The sequence below is a fragment of the Leuresthes tenuis genome, unplaced genomic scaffold, assembly GCF_036924035.1.
Source record: "Leuresthes tenuis unplaced genomic scaffold, fLeuTen1.0.hap1 SCAF_5, whole genome shotgun sequence".
NCBI classification, from domain to species: domain Eukaryota; kingdom Metazoa; phylum Chordata; class Actinopteri; order Atheriniformes; family Atherinopsidae; genus Leuresthes; species Leuresthes tenuis.
The window spans coordinates 18,765,244-18,783,665 of NW_027325359.1; the positions used below are offsets into that span (position 1 = coordinate 18,765,244).

Consider the following 18,422-nt stretch of genomic DNA (forward strand, 5'->3'; position numbering starts at 1 on the left):
AGAACAGGCTGTAGTTGTTAAGGAAGCTTAGGACTCTTTAATACCTGCATCAAGTTGTTGCATATCTTTTATAAATATGTGGTGAAGAGTGCAGAAGCAGCTGTTAAGGCCACAGCACTGGGACCAGTGACTCAAAGAAACTAAACAGAGCCACCTCTCTCTGGAACTGATAATGTAGACTGCTGCAGAAGAGAGAGGAGAAACGCGAAAGGAGCTATAAAGAGGACTGCTGCAGGAGTTGATAAACATAATGGACAACACTGCATACCCTCTGTACAGTGATCAGACAACAAAATGTGTTCCGTGAGGAGCTTCTTCAGCTCCTGCGCAACAAAAAAATATAGAGGTCATTCCTGCTCACAACACTAACTCTGCACGGTGACTTTCTCACAGTGACTATTTGCAAAAAATTGTTTTGATTCTTTATACTGTAAAATAATTTCCCATATTGGGATTAAATTAAGTTACATTAAACTAAATGAAATTCAATTCATTTTAGTTTTTTAATTTTAATATATAGCTGAATGCAGCTTATTTAGTAACAGTATAGCATGCAATCAATATGAACAGTGATATCAGAGAGATTTTTCCAGGCTCACAGTTCAATAGATATATCAGGAGCAACTGAGCCTGTTTCTTTGTCTTTTTATTGGTATTTAAATGTCTAACTTTGCATTTATATAAATGATTGATAGCTCTGAAGTTATAATTGCTTCCTGAGCTAGTCTTATCTGACTTAAATCCTCACAAGTATGTCTTACATGTATACAGAAAGTTAACAAGAATAGTTGAAACACAGACAAACACTGCTTTCATGGCTTTATTTGCAACAAAATGAAAGATGAGTCAAGTAATCTTAGTACGTGTCTTCCATCCACAATTATATATTATAATTATAGCCATCAGTAAGGATTGTCACGGACGTACTCCATGATGTGCTTCAGGGCCAGCCAAGTCTCGGTAGCAGTGGGTATGATCTGAGTGGATGGCAGGATGAAACCATAACGACCGGTGTCTCTAAGCTCAAAGGCAAAAGAGTATTTGATGCCCATATTGTAAGACCAGTCAATGCTCCCACCACTGGCTTGATCTGTGAGAAGAGGAAGTCATGAGAAAACATTTGTAACTTTTTCATTTCTGGTAACATATCGTGGCATGAACAAATAAGGGGACATGGGTACTTACAGATGATATTGCAGATACTTCCAACCTTGTACCTGGTGCCATAAAGGGAGGTGAGTTTCTGTACTGCTGCTCTGCCAACAGAGTCCTGCAGGAGGGCAGAAAGTGCAGAGTTGTTCGTAAAAGTGTACAAATACTGGTGAATATGGTGAAGTATGAAGAACAAAACGCCAATCAAGGACATTTGTCTCACAAAAAAAGAAAACGACAAAAACACCTAAGTCAAATGGAAAGCCTCTTTTGAGGGAACTTGTGTGAGTAAATCTCTGCATCCTCAAGTCTACACACAAATTATAGCAGTTTTATCATTACAGCCCAAAGCTATTAGCGTGTGTTTGGGGGTTTAGTTGAGCATGAATGACCACAGGACCATGGGTCCATTAGACATATTCCCAGAGTTCATTTGCACTGCTTAAACATGAAGAGCTGATTTAAGGGAGGAAAAAATAATGCACAGTGATGAGTTTCTAATTCATCAACCTTGAGGGAAATGATTAAAAAATTCAGCTATAAAAATTTAATTAGGAGAGAAAATACCATCCCAAGATATTGCTGTCAATGTATTCTGAAGTTAACAAGCACTGTGCGGGACCTAGTTTCAGATCGGCTTACAATAAAAAATAAATTAAAAAAAAGATTGGCTTATCATACCAGAACCCTGGAGGATACTGACAATGTACAAAGAAAACTTTACAGCCTCTTTGACATGCAAGATCTGCCTTGTTATCACAGTTTCATAGGATAGCAACAACAATTAAAAACCCTTGTTTAGAGGTGAGATATGCCTTAAGACTTCATTTGCCATGTTTGCCTCTTTAATAAGTCGATTTTTTTCCTACCAGCTCAGGCTGATGGGCCGCGTCCTTGCAGCTATAGCCGTAGGGGTACATGAGCAGCTGAGAGTAGGCATGGACCGAGATGAAGGACTTGAAGTTGCCATGGCTCTTGATCAGGTCCACCACATTCTTCACCTCAATCTCAGAGTGAGCAGAGGGACCGTGATAGGAATCAGAGCAGGGATTTGTACTGGCCCCAGGCCCTAGATATCAGATTTTGAGTTAAAACATTAATTCTGAAGAGATTATAGGTCTGACAGGTGGAAATAGGATTTTAAACATAACACAATTCAATAGGATGATGAGACTTCACAGATTTGTACTTGACATACATGTTGTTAACATATGAACTTATAACTGTTGGTAAACCTTAACAATGACTGCAGTAACATGCTTTTTCGACATCTCAGTTACACGTATACTTTAGCTCTGTGGTCATTGTTAAGTGCGGTGCACTAGTGCACAACATGTAATTTAGTAACTTGTTAGGGTTGTTACATACGGGTGACTTTTTATTACAAAACTCTAGCATTTTTGTAGCTGTTAAGGGAGTTAAGGAAGTAGAAGTTGAAACGATGTCCAAAAGAAGCCAATTTAAAGACAAAACCTTGTTTCCACCCTTTCAAACAAGTCTATTGTATTATTTTGTGTTGTTCAAATGTTTGGGTAGCTCAAGGGAGTCAAACTAAACCAACTTTTACCTTTGATTCATAACTTGTCAGGACTGTGGCACATTCACATTTATTGCTTGGATGAGGCCTGGTGATTAAAATTTCAAAGCTTTTTATAAATACTTTGACTTCTCAAACCTTGTGCCAACGATCAGCAGCCAAGGACTCACCTAAGCAGCTTACTGTCTCTCTCAAAATTAATTAAAACCCCAAACAAACACAAATAATTTATGTCAACAAAGCAGGACACAGCCAGAAGGGCAGAGCAAAGAATTTTCAGATAGCTGCTTTCTCAGAAGGTAACGTAATAACTAAATAGTAGTTATCAGGATCGGGGAAATTGTAGTGGAAGTCTAGAAATACTTGGGAAATTCTCAAGGAGAACTCCTGGTGGGATTGTGAGACAAGGAAATCAAAACCCCCATCAGGCTATCAAAAAGCTTCTGAGAGATTTTACTGACTTTGGATTGGTGGGGCACTGTTGTACGTTGTAGCAACACCTGTCCCTCTTTTAGGAACAACCAAAGACAACATGTTCATATGTCACCCTTGAAAATGAATGCAGTGATTATGAAATCCCAGATAATATGACATTTTTACAGATAAAACTATCCCCTTTGCCTGCTTAAATAAAAGAAATGATCGGTGCAGTACTGACCACCGAAGCCTGCATCCCAGTTCCTGTTGGGATCCACTCCACGGCACCGAGAGCCTGAGTTCACAGAGCGAGTCTTACGCCACATACGGTTCTGTTCACACAACATCAGTTAATCCTTATCTTTACTTCTCTGCTGACACATTACATGGTGCTTCAAATATTGCATGATTTTAAAGCAAAAAAAAAACAAAAAACATATTTTGCCTCGTTTGCTAACTAAATCAAAATCCAATATGAATTGAGGGGTGGTGACATACATTACTGTGAGTATAAGCATAACCATCAGGGTTGGCCAAGATCAGCATGTAAATGTCCATGGTGTTCAGAAGGGATGTCAGGGAGACGTCGCTACCATAATCTGTGGCAATCTGAGCAAGAACACAAAGCATGGATTTTATGGAAATCCTAAAAGAGGAAGCCTATACGTACAAGTTGAGAGTTTTATGTAGATTAGTTGTTACTCATCCTGGTTGAAATGTTTTACCTTGTTGGCTGTCCACACTCCTGTAGCCTGGGACACCCACTCCCTGGAGTGGATACCGGTGTCGATCCAGATAGCAGGACGCTTGTAGCCGCCAGTGCTGAACTAAACATAAAGTTGACAGAGTCAAACTCATCATGTTGTAGGCAAGATTTAATACCTTGGTCTCCAATAGCAGACTGCCACTGAAAAATTCAAACGGAAGAATATAAAAACAAGCTAACAGGTATTTTTATTCATAGGCTTTATGCACAAGATGATACTGTTTAAGAGCTGGAAACTATTTTGTTAAATCAAACTCTTATCTCTGCGCTTCTAACATTGACCTAAAATTTAGCAAATCTCAAAGAACAATTCTCAAAAAGAGGAAGCTGAATTATATAAAGTCACATGCAAGTGGAACTATCAGAATAGTAATGTACAGAAGCACCCACTTTGAATGGCTGGCTGCTTCGTGCATGGGCCATTCACTTTCCAGCAGTTTCTCATGGTTAAAACTGGATGGAAAATGACTTGCTTCTGATTAGGAGAAGCAGGACTAAGTGGTTGCATCTGTATTCACTTTCTATGGCTGTCAGCAATTTTAGACAAGCAGTGCTTATCAGCCTAAAGCTGCAGCAAGTAAATTCTCAGCTCAGACAGTAAGCCGAGCTAGTCTTCAGCTCCTGGCAGAGGGAGCCCACAACACTGAGGTCCCAGGTAGTTTGATAACTAGCTTATGAGTTCCTGCCCAAATCTTTGACCTAGCTCATACAACTAGCTTGGCTCCGTTAGTGCCACCTTGTACACCTGAGAGATAGTCTAGCTTGCTCCCAAGCTCATGGCCAAACAACTTCCCCGCTAATTCTCTAAGTTACATTGGCTAGCTTCTCAACAAGCTCCTGCAGCCCACTTGGCCATGCTTCTGCTGTCTTCTCCATGTTGCTTGTATCAGCTTTTCGTATCAGTTCCTCACAGTGCATGCAAAATATCTGTACATGTGCACCCTGCAAGAAGTCAGGACTTTTTGTCGGGAGTTTTTGCACAGCACCGGACTGGTCAGTACTTTTTTCCCCTTTAATGGATAACTCGCCTTCACAGACTTTTGTTTTCCCAGACTTACCTGTGTGTCCTCCCACAGATCTCTTCCTGAGTGCCTTTTGTTATCCCTTTTTAGTAAACCGTTACTCTTTACCTTTCGTCTCTGCTCATCACTGATTCCGACCTGGAAAACCTCCTACTAATTATAACATGTAGAAATGTAGATAATGTTAAAGTTGATTTTTAGCAGAGGAAGAGTTTGAAATTCACATCGACCCAATTGTGTCAGAGGGACAGCTGTATCAGTCCTGTGAAACGCATGCAATGCTGGTGTTGTCTTGTAAGGGGCTATGCAGGACTACCCTACCTTGAGCACGTACATGGGCCTGCCCTCATAGGATCTGCCAATTTCCTGTTTGGTGACCAGCTCTGGGTATTGAGCAACTAGGGTGTCCATCCAGCTGTAGATCTGTATGAAGACAGATCAAAGTTTACAACAAAGACAGATCTGGCCTGTCTGAAACTGTATAGATGTTCTCAAAACACACTTCAGAATCTGAAGTAAATACTGTTAATGCTGACATGACCTGAAATAGTAAATATGTGTAAATATGTGATATGCATTGACATCAGCCATGGATTCTCTCAGGGAAGAGCAACAAGCAACCGTGAGCTGATTTCACGATTTCACGATTTCTCACAGACACTGACAACTCACTTCACACGACATGATTGAAATAAAAATCCTTTTAAATGTCTTTTAAAAACACAGGAGTTAGATCCTGCCATGATCCCGTCTTAAATTTAATCGTTCGATATTTTTGTTACTCTGTTAGCATTTCATGAACGTTTTTTATCAGAGTTATGATAAAAACATTTATAGTTGATTTCCACTTGTGTAAATAAAAGGCATTTTGGAGTGTCAGCCTACTGTCTCCAGACGGTGATAGGCTCCAAAGTTAAAGCTCCTGGTGCTGCGCTCCCTCATCTGGTTCTCCTCCATCTCAGCTTTCTCCTCATCAAGAAGCTCCTGAAATATACATGCAAGACATTTAGAATTAACAGCTTGTGTCATTTCTTTCTCAAAACCCAATTCTGGACCTTGGAGGTCACAAACCTGGAGATTGGCAATCATAACAGAGAAGGGAACGTTGTGGGCATTGAGGTACTCCTTCACAGAGCTCAGACTAGAGCTGGGCACTCGGATGTCTATAGGAAGCTCAGTGGTGACGGGGTCCAGCCAGAAGTCCAGCTGGAATCAAAGAGCCAATAAGATTTCACATTCATACAGCGGCATCACAACAGTATATGCATATATACTGAAAAGAGGAAAGTCTGATTGGAAGAGTCAAAATTGCATTATGCATCCTGATTTTGATGCAACAGAATAGAAGGGGATGTTTTTGGAAATCTATTTTTTACTTCAAAATCAGGAAATAATTCTTCTCGAGTGAGCAGTGAATAAAGGCAACAGTTAAAAAAAGAAGATAAAAGGAAAATGCTTTGTACCTGGATTTTACAGAAAAATGCTGAGTGCAAAACAGCTGCTAAATAATAGTTTGGTACAAGCAGCTGAGGAAAACATAAATGTAGTCCTGTGCGTGTGTGTGTGTGCGTGCGAGTGTCAGTGTGTATATACCCCCCACTCCTCGTCGGTCTCCAGAGCCTGCAGGAGCTGGATCTGTTCCTCTGATTGCACATTCACCCTGATCACCTGATCACTGAAAGAGGTTCATTTTAATGTCTCAATATTATCATTTTAGTTTATACCCGCCAATGTCATTCTGTAACGTAAGTAGGTATTTGAGAAGGTATTATTGTTATTATTATTTTTCCCTCTGTTATGATGCAGAAAAAACAGCCAATCAAATTGAATAAATAAGAAAGACTACAATAAGTTTTGTGTCATATTGTTAGGGGGGACTTCAGAATTATTATAACAGGAATGCATATACTGTGGGTCATATTGTATTTACAAACCCTATTTGCAGAAAAGTTGGGATGTTTTTCTAAAATACAACAAATGAATAAAGGTTTGAATTAGTTTGAACCTTTGTTCAACTGACTCAAGTTCACTGTTTTTAAAAATTTTGACAAATCGAGCGTTTGATGCCAGAAACATACATTTAAAAGCTGAGGGTGAGGCAAAGACAAATGGAAACGCTTATAGAATAAACAGGTAACATGTTCTGGAGGATTTCACTTTTGGTAGGTGAAGGTATCACGATGGAGAACAAAGGAAGCATCCACTAAAGGCTTAGTCTTTCCAACACAAGGTTGAGTTGGAGCTCACCACTCTGTGTCATTCTCGATCAGAAAATCATTGAGAGGTTAGAAGAAGAAAAAAACATTTTCACTCAACACAGTCCACCCCTGTGTCCAGAAATGTAACCTGCAACTGCATTATACAAGGCATCTGTCAAGTTTACTGAGCTTATCTCAGATGTACTGAAAGCCATTAGACACATGTTCTGTTACCCAAAGCCAGCGTCTGTGATGGTATGCTGGTGCATCATGTCCATGGCATGGGTGACTAACACATGGGTGAAGGTATATTGATGAAGAGATGTATTCTGGAATTTTGGAGGGACATATGCTACCACAGCGGGTTATTTAAGCAAAAAACAATGCCAGACTTAATTCTGCATTACTTAGATTATTATGGCTTCACAGATAGAGTGTGCATCCTTGACTGGCCTAACAGCAGTCCAGCTCTGTCTCCTATTGAAAATGTATGGCGCATCATGAAGAGGAGAATCAGACAACAACCGTGGACTGTTGAGCTGCTGATATTTTGTGTTTAGCAAGAATGGACACAGTTTAAATGTGTCACTAAAAGAAGGAGTGACGAACACAATAGTAAACATGCTCCTATCCCTACTTGTGTGTGTGTTGCTACTATTCAATTTTAGATTTTTTTCCCCATTTTCTAAAGACATTTTCTAAAGATTTTCAATTTCTCAGCGACGAAATTGAAAATCATATATTTGGACTTTTGTCTGTCATATAACGGTTCAAACTAATCAAATAACAGATTTAAATTTTTGCTGCATTTTAGAAAATTTCTTAACCTTCATGGAAATGGGGGTTTACACATAAACCCTTTATTCTTGATACATTTCTGTGGAAAAGCAGCAGTATGTTGACTATTTCAGTGTTTTCTGGGTACTGGTAGCTATTTGACACAAATGCTGACTGAGATGCTGTTCATCACACAAGCACATTATCATTCCTAAATTCTTCCACTCAAGCAAAAATATACATAATAGGATGCAGCAGCAGAGAGGATCGATAAAATAAACTGAGTGAGTCACTCCAAAGTCAGCACTAAGCAGTCGCATAATGAATGCTAAAGCAACCACAATAAGATGACTGCAAGTGTGGGATGATTAACTTACCCAGCAAAGATTCTCTCAGCGTTGGCCACAGCCACAAGCACCAACAAAAACCAAAGACCTTTCATCTTGTCTGTGCCTCAGGACTGTTCAGTGTCAGACATCAGTTCCTCTGGTCTCTTAATATCCTCGGGTAGCAGGTGGGCAGTTCTCATGCGGGAGCATTAACTCACTTTTCTGGGAATTTCTTCAGATTTCTTTACAAGAAAAAGATTATTTCGAGTTGTGAACATGCTGACTTGGCTTTGTTTGATCTTTTTGCTGCCCAGCTGCAGATAGCGAAGGTTTCCCCAGATATTGTACTGGCTTAGTTGAAGTTTTCATTCTTTCGAAACATACTTGCTCTGTTTGCACACACTGTAGTGCAGGGCTACTGTAATAAGTAAGTATGATTAGTATTTGGCTTTGCCTCTGGTAAGCAGGCCAGTAAGTAACACATAACAATACCACATGCATGTGACATAAACTGTGCATTACTTACTGAGCTGTGAGTAGATTTCAATAAAAAAGTGAGGCTTGATTCAAAGACTGTGGAATTTACTTTTACATTTCTGAAGCTAAAGTCTGTGTAAAAAAAAGGATTTGAGAGTCATAGAAAAATAGCCACTTTTCAAACAGATTTTCAGCATGTGAAGCTCTGTGCAATTCAACAGATACCCTTTATTTATTTCCGAGCAGCCAGACTCTCTTGTAGACTTTTTAAATGGTCTTGAGCAGCAGTTTCCCAGGCTTTCTGAAGGACTTTCCCAGGTTTTCTTTGGACATTGACTGCTTTTCCACATGACCATTCCTAGAAGAATATGTTCTTGTTTGTTAAGCCACTTAACACTGATCTGTGAATCATTCAAGCATAAAAAAAAAGGAATTGAACTCAAGGTATGAACCAGTGTTGTGCCTACACATAACAGATATCTCTCCATGGAGACCATTTCTGATGATACGTCTGGGAACAACTGAAGGGCCAGATGGATCTCAATTTTATGCCTTTTACAGACATAGTATCTGTGTAAAACAAGATGTTTCCCAAAGCCTGGTGTGTCTCTGCATGGTGTGCAGTGTGTCCTTAAAAAATCTAAAGCAGATGAAGAGAATATGAAATCGATGTCATCTAAAAGAGGAAAGATCTGATTCAGGACCTAAGAGATGCATCTGGACCTTCAGTTGATCAATCTACTGTTCACTGAAGCCTCATCAGAAATGGTCTCCATGGAAGGGTGGCTGTCAAGAAGCCATTCTTAAGAAAGGGAAACAATTAATTTACCGATCAATATATATAGAAATTAGGGATTGCTCAAGACTTTGGCACAGTAGTGTATCTTCCTCTTTCTAAACTATGATTCATCTTGCAGCTATGGTCACAAACCCACAGGATCATTGACTGATGCCTCTTGACAGCAGACAATTTTAAAACAAACCATGTTCATGAGAACATTTAGTCAGTGGCCACCTCATGGGGTTTGGGTTTAATACTTTAATTCTAATGATGAAAAGTGATTGTTGTATTTCAGATGATATATCTGTTTCACAAATTACAGGAAGACATGTTGTTTTCGTCTTGTTACTACATAACAACAGCCCAGACAAATGTAAGTTTATAAAGAAACAGCTGAAAGAACATTGAACATTGAAGTGGAGGGTGTCATGACAACAGATTAATCCCTGTGGACACATTCAACAATCCCACACAATAGGTGCAGAGTTCACATGCAGACATAATTTTGTGCATGTTAACAAGGCATTAATGGAGACTTGCATGTGGACACAGTCACCAGTAGATGGTAGTGCATTACCACACTAACATGGTAAGGTGACTTCCGTGATCTTGGCTACAATAAGTGAAATATTCATCAACCACGTTTGGTGATTAGTATCAAAATTCAAGTGTGTTTTTTTTTTTGGTTGACTTATAAAAAACCCAGCACATAACTTACTGTATTTGATCAAAGCCGGATGGTAAGAAATTACCAAAAATGATTCATATCAGCCTCTTAAAGGAATTTTCTTTGTCTGAAATGTTGGCAGTTTTTTCAAGAATATACAGTTGTAAATGTAGATCTGTTATAACAGTATGTTTTCCACTGACCTGCTGGGAATCATGTCGTTCATATAGTATGTGTTAACCATGTCACAAACATCCCACCAAGCCAAAGAGCTTTTCGTCATTAAGAAAAGAAAAAAAAGGGCGTGTGATAAGTTTCTTGAGCATCTCTCCTGATATTCCCTCGGTGATACAAACAAACTCATGTTTCATTACAGTTTGAGGAGGAACTGGGACTTTGTGTTATTTATGAACAGATATTTATGCTGGTTGGCGTCACGCAGCCTCCCAGCTCCCATCAGCAGCCGTGACACCCTGTCAAACCCTCTCTCTTCTAAGAATTAATAATAAGACTTTTTACCATATCACTTCCCTTCCCTTTCACTCTTAAACAATCCCACGAGACAAAGTGAGAGGAGGGAGTTTAATAGGCATGGGAGGCTACAGGAGACAAAGGAGTTGAGCTATCCAACCTTCTTAATGTGGAAATTATTTATTGCTCCTCTTGCTGTGTGTGTCTGAAAGTTTAATGTCCCTGTGAAATGTGGCTTTACATGCAAATGTGGGTGGAGTGTATGTGTTTTTCCCATCTTTTGTCCCCTGTCATTTGCCTCTAAAAGCCATATGAGCAAGGTACCCCTGAACAGCGATGTTCCACATGACTTCCTCTGCTGCACTAAAAATAGATCCATTTACATTGCATTTCATGCCTGAGCTGTCTCTCAATATTTTAGAGGCCCACCAGAAAATTGACCATTAATCATTTATTGGTCATCTCATTTCGCACATAGTGAAGTGTTGGTATTGCAGAGCACTTGCAAAAACACAGTCCTTCTGATCAGTTATTTAATGTATTTTCTGTTTAATGTGGGGAGTGACAGAAATGATGGATCTGTGTCCAGTTTGTTTCAGTGTTTGATGTTGGGAGGCTGTTAGCTGCTTCACTTGTACGCTGGTCAACTGAGCGTGTCAGTCATGTGATTCCCCCTCCCCTCAGTCCAGTCTAGTGGTCAGATCATAAAAGCAAGGAGGAGTCGGTCAACTGTAAGTTCATCTCCTCTCTGCTTTTGTTGCACCATTTCAGTCCTGTAATTGACATCTGTGGTGTGGCATCTTTCTCTCATCCTACTTTGTCAGCATCAGAATAATTCAAAACAGTATGCATGGACTAGACATAATGAGAGCAGAGAGAGAGCGAGAGAAGAACAGCTTCTCTGATCAGTGACCTATGATTTATGATGCATCCAGACATGTTGTTGAACTCTGATTTAGCGCACAAAGTCTGCTCGACACAGCTGAGAGTACAGTTGAGAGACACTCTGATCCACTCTGGGAGATTAAAACTATAAGGTACATTGCCGGAAAAAAATCAGTATATTATATCAGTCCTGGCAACATCTCGACATTTATGTTTGTGAAATTATCAACAAAAATCCATATAAACTACACCAGTAACTGTGTATCCAGGAATTTCTTCTCCACAAGGGGACAGAAAGACTCCACCATGGCCCTCACATTTCATTAGCTTTTCATGATGTTATGATGTTACAAAACAATTCCTTTATTGCACATCTGGCAGACTCAGAGCAACAGTGGCATCCATGTGGAGTAATGTTCCACATTATAAATGAATTTATTCTCTTTTATTGCTGCTTAGTTGTCTCAGATACCGTCAGACCTACTTTCTGGAACTAAATGCTAAGAGAATGTATAAGTGCAACTTGGGCTTAAAGCATGGTATGTATTTTGAGTATAGAAATAAGCCAGCAGGTCTGAGGTGGGAAACCAGATGGCCTCCAAAATGTCTCTGCTACAACAATCTCAGATTTTAAAAACCTCCAACTGCAGGCTTGAAGTCATAAGTCATATATTTTCAAGAAATGATGGTGTCATTAAGTAATTACTATGAAAGTGACTTTCTCTGATCGGTGAGCTAGTATTTGTTTGGAAAGTAATTCCATGAATAAATAGGTATTGGGCCACACATTTATATATTTTTGTCCAATAAGGTCTGAAGTATCGTGCTCCAGATCAGTATTACTAAGCAACCATACATACATAAAACATACAGAGCTGGGGAATCTAATTTATACGCAACAAAGAAACACTATGCAATTGCATTACAGCTACTTATGAAAATGATAGTGACTGAAAAAGCAGTGATATTATTTACAGAAAAAAAATGCTATTTAAAGAAAGAAAATAAAGCCTTAACTCTTGCTTTTCAACTTTTTGCCACGGGTCAATCCCTCTACTGTCATATTTCCTGACAGCACGAGTCAACAAAACAATAGCTTATAGAGCAACACCATCACGGCTCAATTGATGAAGAAGAGAAAGTAAGAGAAATTCTCTTACTTAACTCTGCACTACCTGCTGTCTGCAAATCAAATCAATGTGCAGCATATTGTCCTAACCAACCCGAATCTACCGAGCCTGTGACCGGCTTTTCGCGCCTGGACAGATGGTAACCTTTATGTACTAAAACTGTAAACTTGTTAAATCTATAGTGGAAATTATATCAAACTTGAGGAAACAGCAAACAGCATTGGAGGACTTTTCAGTATTACATCCATTTTTGCGTTCCAGGCTTGCGACATAATCTAAAAAAAAAAAAGCTGGGACTTGGGCAGTTTAGGTCCAGCAGTAAAGTCAAATAAACAGACAAACAGAAATATATACATATATATATATATATATATATATATGTTATCTCAAACAACTCATTTTGGTACAAAAGCAGTATCAATGAAAAGCTGACTGGACTGGCCTGCCTTCAATCTTGACTTGCCTTCAAAAGAGAATGGATGGAAAATTCTGAAATGAAAAATGCAACAACAACCAAGTACTGTTGCACACTTCGGCATGTGTTTGCAGAATGAATGGGACAAAAAAATCCTGGAATGCATCATTGTTTGTTAGTCTCAGTGTCAGAAGATAACTTCACAAAGTCTTGAAATCTTTACTGTCCCACTTTTTTGGGGGAATGTGTTTCAGGCCTCGTTTCCCCCCAAAAAATGTGTGTATATCAAAGAAATTGAAAGGAGAAAAAGATTCATATCTCTCGAGTCAAATGAAAAGCCCCAGTAAATGCATTTTTTTGTTCTTTAAAAAAAAAACAAAAAAACTCAACTTTTTCCTTTACAGCATTAAAGTGCAGTGAATTATAGAGGTACCTCCACTTTACGGATAAATGCTATTAAAAAAAGACTCAGTACAAGGACTCAGTAATTATCAACAAACTGCTGAAAAGTACATTCAAAACTCAAAATTTCATTTTTTTTTTCTTCAGCTGCCTTGTTGACAGAATTTTCCATTCACATTGACTTTGTTCAAATAAGCATTCAGGCGTTTACACTGATCTGTGTTAGGATTATGTAAGCTCTGAAACAAAGCCACATCTCCAGAAAATGCTCTGTGGCACTGTCACATTTCTTGTCTCCTTTTTTGCCAATTGGGTTTTGATGGAGCCGTACATATGTGTGACATCACAGATGCACAGACTGGCTCTGCTGGATTGTTTCTCACAACATGAAGACAAGCAGTGAATGTTAACTGTCCCAAGGGATAGACGTTAAATGCTAAAAATCAGCACTTTTCCCTCTTTAATGTGGTTCCTGCTGGATACTCAAGACAGCATGTCTCCCAGCAGACTAACTCATTATCTTTCCCTGCCTTTCAACCAAGAGAGCTTACAGCTAGCTGACAAACTGTCGTTTGGGCCGTTAAAGCTTGTCAAGATTCCAGCAAACATTAGCCTTATTTTTGCGAAAAACAGCGACATTGCTTCACAGATATCTCCTCAGCACATTCTGCATCCAAACCATTTCAATCTGTCTCATTATTCTTTTATCCTAACACAGATTTCTGAGTCTTGATTGGCTGATGGAGCCCTTCATTCTGCCTCTGACTCCACATCAATGCATCATGGTTATTATATAATAATCTAAGAAAAGACCACAACAGCACAGGAAGGCCTCAGCTGGTGTAAAAATAGACTAACAGGCAGAAAAGGATCTGGTCATATTTAGCAACACCGGCCCTGTCCACTTCTAAGAATAGCATTGGAGATGTTTTATATTCACTCTATAAGCCTAAGCCCTGTACGTGCCAGGACATTTTCATCCTCGTGCTTCCTGAGTCGAGTGGACAGACGCTGCCTTCCGCAGGGATGGTGTATGTTTGTGCACTGGCTGCAGGGTTTTTTTTGAGGTGTGTGTCATCAAAATTTTACACACAGTTCCATATTCCATTACTCATCACAACCTATTTCAGCGTGCAGGAATCTCACAGTTGATGAGCTCATGAGAGGGAACGAGGGAAATAAAACGGGCAGAAATGGCAGCTCCGAGACCCAAGCAACTCCCCGTATCAGCTCAGGTGATATTAGACTCATGCTGAGCTTGTTCAAGTCTGCTTTATTACTTAAGAGTCTCAGCAATCTACAATGATGGTCCCTGTAGCCAGAAAAGGTGGGACATGTGATTCCCCCAAGAGCTTCAAACTAATAAGTAATTTTTTTGTGTTACAAAAGATGAGGCAGGGGTATCATCTTACTGTATTTAAAAAAACAAAAACTCTATTCTAAAGCTATTTCTTGCTATCCTGTGGCCCTCCATTTGGTGAAATCTGATAAGATTAAGTTAGATTAGTCAAATGAGTACCCACTCACATTCTTTTTACTGTTTGTATAAATATTGGTTGACTTGAGGGTAGCATTTACACCGTGTCTGGTATCATTCTTGTTAAAGAAACAGCGTGACACGCTGGAAGTATGTCCTTCCCATTCCTTGCTAGGAGGGAAGATACTGTATATAACCCCCTTTTTTATCCACTGCCTTACAAGCCGTTTGTTCATACTTTTAAATACTAGCTTGGTGTCCCCAAAAGGCTGCTGGAGATATATCACATAAATTAAAGTTAATAACAACGAGTATCTTGTTATAACGCAATAACCTGCTTGTTATAGCGACTACAAAGACAACATAGAACTCTGCTATGGTAGGAGCAAAAGAGCAAGCAAGAGAGCAGCAAACCCTGCAACAAACTGCTTAGGAAGGACTCAAAAACAATGATAACCACATGGAAAATATCCCAGTTTGGGATTTAACACAACATTAAACAATAACATAAGAGCAACACTCGTTTGTGAACCTCAAAACTGTGTGCTGACTCGTTTAGAAGAATGATGATTTTTGTTATGCACATTTCCAGGCCTGAACCTGACCAAGAGCGCTGAGAGATACCGCAGTTCACAACTTTGGTTGCCAGCCCCGCACCACACCATTTTGGATTATAGTCGCTTGACATCTTTATGGTCTTTTGATAGCATCTTTGTGGTCTCTTCACCATGTCAAAAAATCATGTTTATGATTGTACATGCGACGGGCACACAGGGAGATTTATCTTTATGATAGTGGCCTTACATCTCACAACTGTAGAGGGAGCCAAAGAGCAAACATTTGCAAAATTCTCTGACGAAAGATATGCCATTTTGGAGCTTGTCTTGGTGATTTGTGCACCAAAGTTTTTTATTTTGAAACAGTACTATGGGTTGTAATATCAGTTGATTGTATAAAATGATGGATGAAAACATCTTTGGCTCCAATAGCTGCTTTCTTGCTTATAACACTTACTCGTGGTGTCATTTTTTAAGAATAACAGAAGACTATTAGCTTAGTTTCATATAGCGTGAAAGCTACAGGTAATGTGACATAATTAGCCTGGCTCTGTCGTGTTAAAAAATGACATACTGAAAATGACATGATTTACAAAACAGATGGTAAACTGTCTTTGAGATTTTTTCATAGACTGCCAACATTAAACAGTGAATATCACAAGAAACAATTCAAAATCAAATCTGGAAGCTAAGCAGGAAGAGTTTGCTGCATAGCTGCTAAAGTTTTGTGACAGACTAGAGGTGATATATTGGAAGTCCTGATCATAGGCCCTAAAATACTTTATTCCACTAATGTTCCACCAAAAGGAGAGGCATCACAAATTACATCCGTTCTGTCATTATCATGACAGACAGAATTCTGTCTGTAGTTCCAGCATCATCTTGTTTTCTTGTCTCAACAGCCAAGCAACTCACCAGCTCCAGACTGTACAATATACGCTTGTCAGACTACAATAATATGCATTTTCCCACCTAATTTTACCTTCATTGCTCCTGCTGCCAGTCTGATTTAGAGGTCCAATGTATCATATGTACAACCCTGCACAGCCCTTTGGAAACTCTTAGCATCCTGGCAGAAAACCTTTTGGCCCATCTGGTTCTATTTACTGTTCTGGAGTCCAGGTTAGAGCTAAAACTAAAAGTAAAGGTAATTTAAGTTTTGCTGTGCTGTTTCATATGTACAATGACCCTAAGCGCTGCATCAGGACTGCTTTTAAATCCACCTTTTTTCAATTCTTTCTCACTGTCTAATGAGCTTTAACTATAGCATTTGAGTCTTATTGTTTTGTGTTCTTACAGCTTTCTGCCTCATTTAGTGGTTTTTAGGCAATTCATGATTGTCCTATTTTTATCATATCTCTGTTATGTCTAATTCTAAAATTATTTTTTATTGTGCTAAAATTATGTTCTATTTAAAAAAAAAAAAAGTCAGGACAGAGTATTTCTAGAATCTATGAGCACATTCTACAGCAACTGCCATATCTTCTTTCCTTTTAGTTGTTTTGGTGTTTTTAAACTATCACATTATCCTTCCAACATTTTCAGTGTGTGGCAGAATTTTTCCAATTAAAGTTTCCAATTATAGCTTTAAGTGGGAGGCGACCTTAATAGTACAATAACTCATCATGAAGTTAAAAGTGATATGAAGATAAACACACAGAGCAGATAGCAATGAGGGCTCATTAAAATGTTGGACAGGCCTGCAACAAGGAGGAGAGAAAAGTCTACCGGCTGTAATTAGCACACTGTCACTTGTTACACAGCAGCCCACGCTCTTAGCATGTCAGATCACTTCCCAGTAGCACTGGCCGATTGTCTTGCTGCTATTCTGAAGAGCAGCAGGCAAACAATTCATATCCGCAGAGACCGGCGGTCTCTGACCATCAGGCATTTTCGGTGAATCTGTCATAGGACGTTTGAGTGAAAGTCTACCAGATAATAAGGCAGAAAAGCTCCTGACTTTTGAGAGGAATTCTAGCCTGTGTAATTCTAAACAGGGCCTGCTACTCTCTCATCTCTCGCTTGGATGGTCAGTTCAGCAAACACCGAACAAATGGGAAAAAACTACTTGCACAACTATATTCACATGTGGAGCTTTTGTGTGCGTGAATTATGAATTTGGTGGTCTGATTTCCTGCACTATTTCCGTTCTAAAAAAAGCGATGTAATTTCTTGTTTCTCCATGCGACACTAAATAATAAAGCAGAGATTCCATCAAATGATACTGTACAAACAATGTCAGTGTCATAACGTGTAAAAAGTGAAAGAGCTTTGAGGGATGCTCCAACCATAAACTCCAGATGGCTCAACGTGACACAGAAGCCCCTCAGTAGAGAATGGTATTGTTGTATTGTAAAAATTTTCTGAAACTCAAATGCCTTTCAGAACCCTCAAATAAAGAAGAAGAATGGAAATCCAGAAGAAATATTGTTTTTGTTATTGCCAGGAAGACAGATACTTTGCACTTACAAGTTGCTTTACCACAAACTATAAAGCAAAAGTCAAAACATTCACTTCTAAGCATGTTGTGTTTCTGTCCTGAACCCAGAGTTAATGCAATTATTTTAAAGACACCAGGGTTTCTCATGTGGTATGTGTTACTCAAATCAACCTGGTGGAGCAACCCACACGGGCTTATTACAATCTATGATTAGATTTTATTGGTATTGGTGGCTTGAGATGATACACCAAAGTGACATCTACATCCACAATTCAGTGACCTGTAAAGGCGATGAGCTCAGGCTATTTCTGCATGTCGCAAATGTTTCCTTCTCTCCCACGTTTTTACTATATGGACCTGGAAAAAAAAGATGATTAAAAAAAAAACTAACAAAAAAAGTTTACTTAGGCGTACAAACTAAATTTCCGCAAAAGTTAGAAAATTTTCATATATCCAAATCTATAGAACAAGCCCAGCGCCTGAAGTTCTCTCATCTGCAAAATGTTTCTAAAATGCAACAAA

The 18,422-nt window shown here is 39.1% G+C and overlaps 1 protein-coding gene across 1 annotated transcript; it reads right to left on the bottom strand.

The window, feature by feature from the left end:
• Nucleotides 1-807: 807 nt before the first annotated feature.
• Nucleotides 808-8,356, bottom strand: cpa4 (carboxypeptidase A4). Its single transcript, XM_072386406.1, has 11 exons — nucleotides 8,247-8,356; nucleotides 6,488-6,569; nucleotides 5,966-6,100; nucleotides 5,780-5,878; nucleotides 5,216-5,317; nucleotides 3,832-3,933; nucleotides 3,605-3,715; nucleotides 3,348-3,438; nucleotides 2,022-2,221; nucleotides 1,186-1,270; nucleotides 808-1,090 (listed from the first exon to the last, which is right to left on the bottom strand). Exons 1-11 carry the CDS (start codon nucleotides 8,309-8,311, stop codon nucleotides 903-905), a joined length of 1,260 nt encoding a protein of 419 aa, XP_072242507.1. The 5' UTR covers nucleotides 8,312-8,356; the 3' UTR covers nucleotides 808-902.
• Nucleotides 8,357-18,422: the final 10,066 nt, after the last annotated feature.

Coding starts and splice junctions, on each gene's coding strand:
- cpa4 (XM_072386406.1), bottom strand. CDS start 8,311: ATGAAAGGTCTTTGGTTTTTGTTGGTGCTTGTGGCTGTGGCCAACGCT. Junction 3,716..3,831: donor GAGTGTGGACAGCCAACAAG/GTAAAACATTTC, acceptor GTTCTTGCTCAG/ATTGCCACAGATTATGGTAG. Junction 2,222..3,347: donor CTGGGATGCAGGCTTCGGTG/GTCAGTACTGCA, acceptor TCTGATATCTAG/GGCCTGGGGCCAGTACAAAT.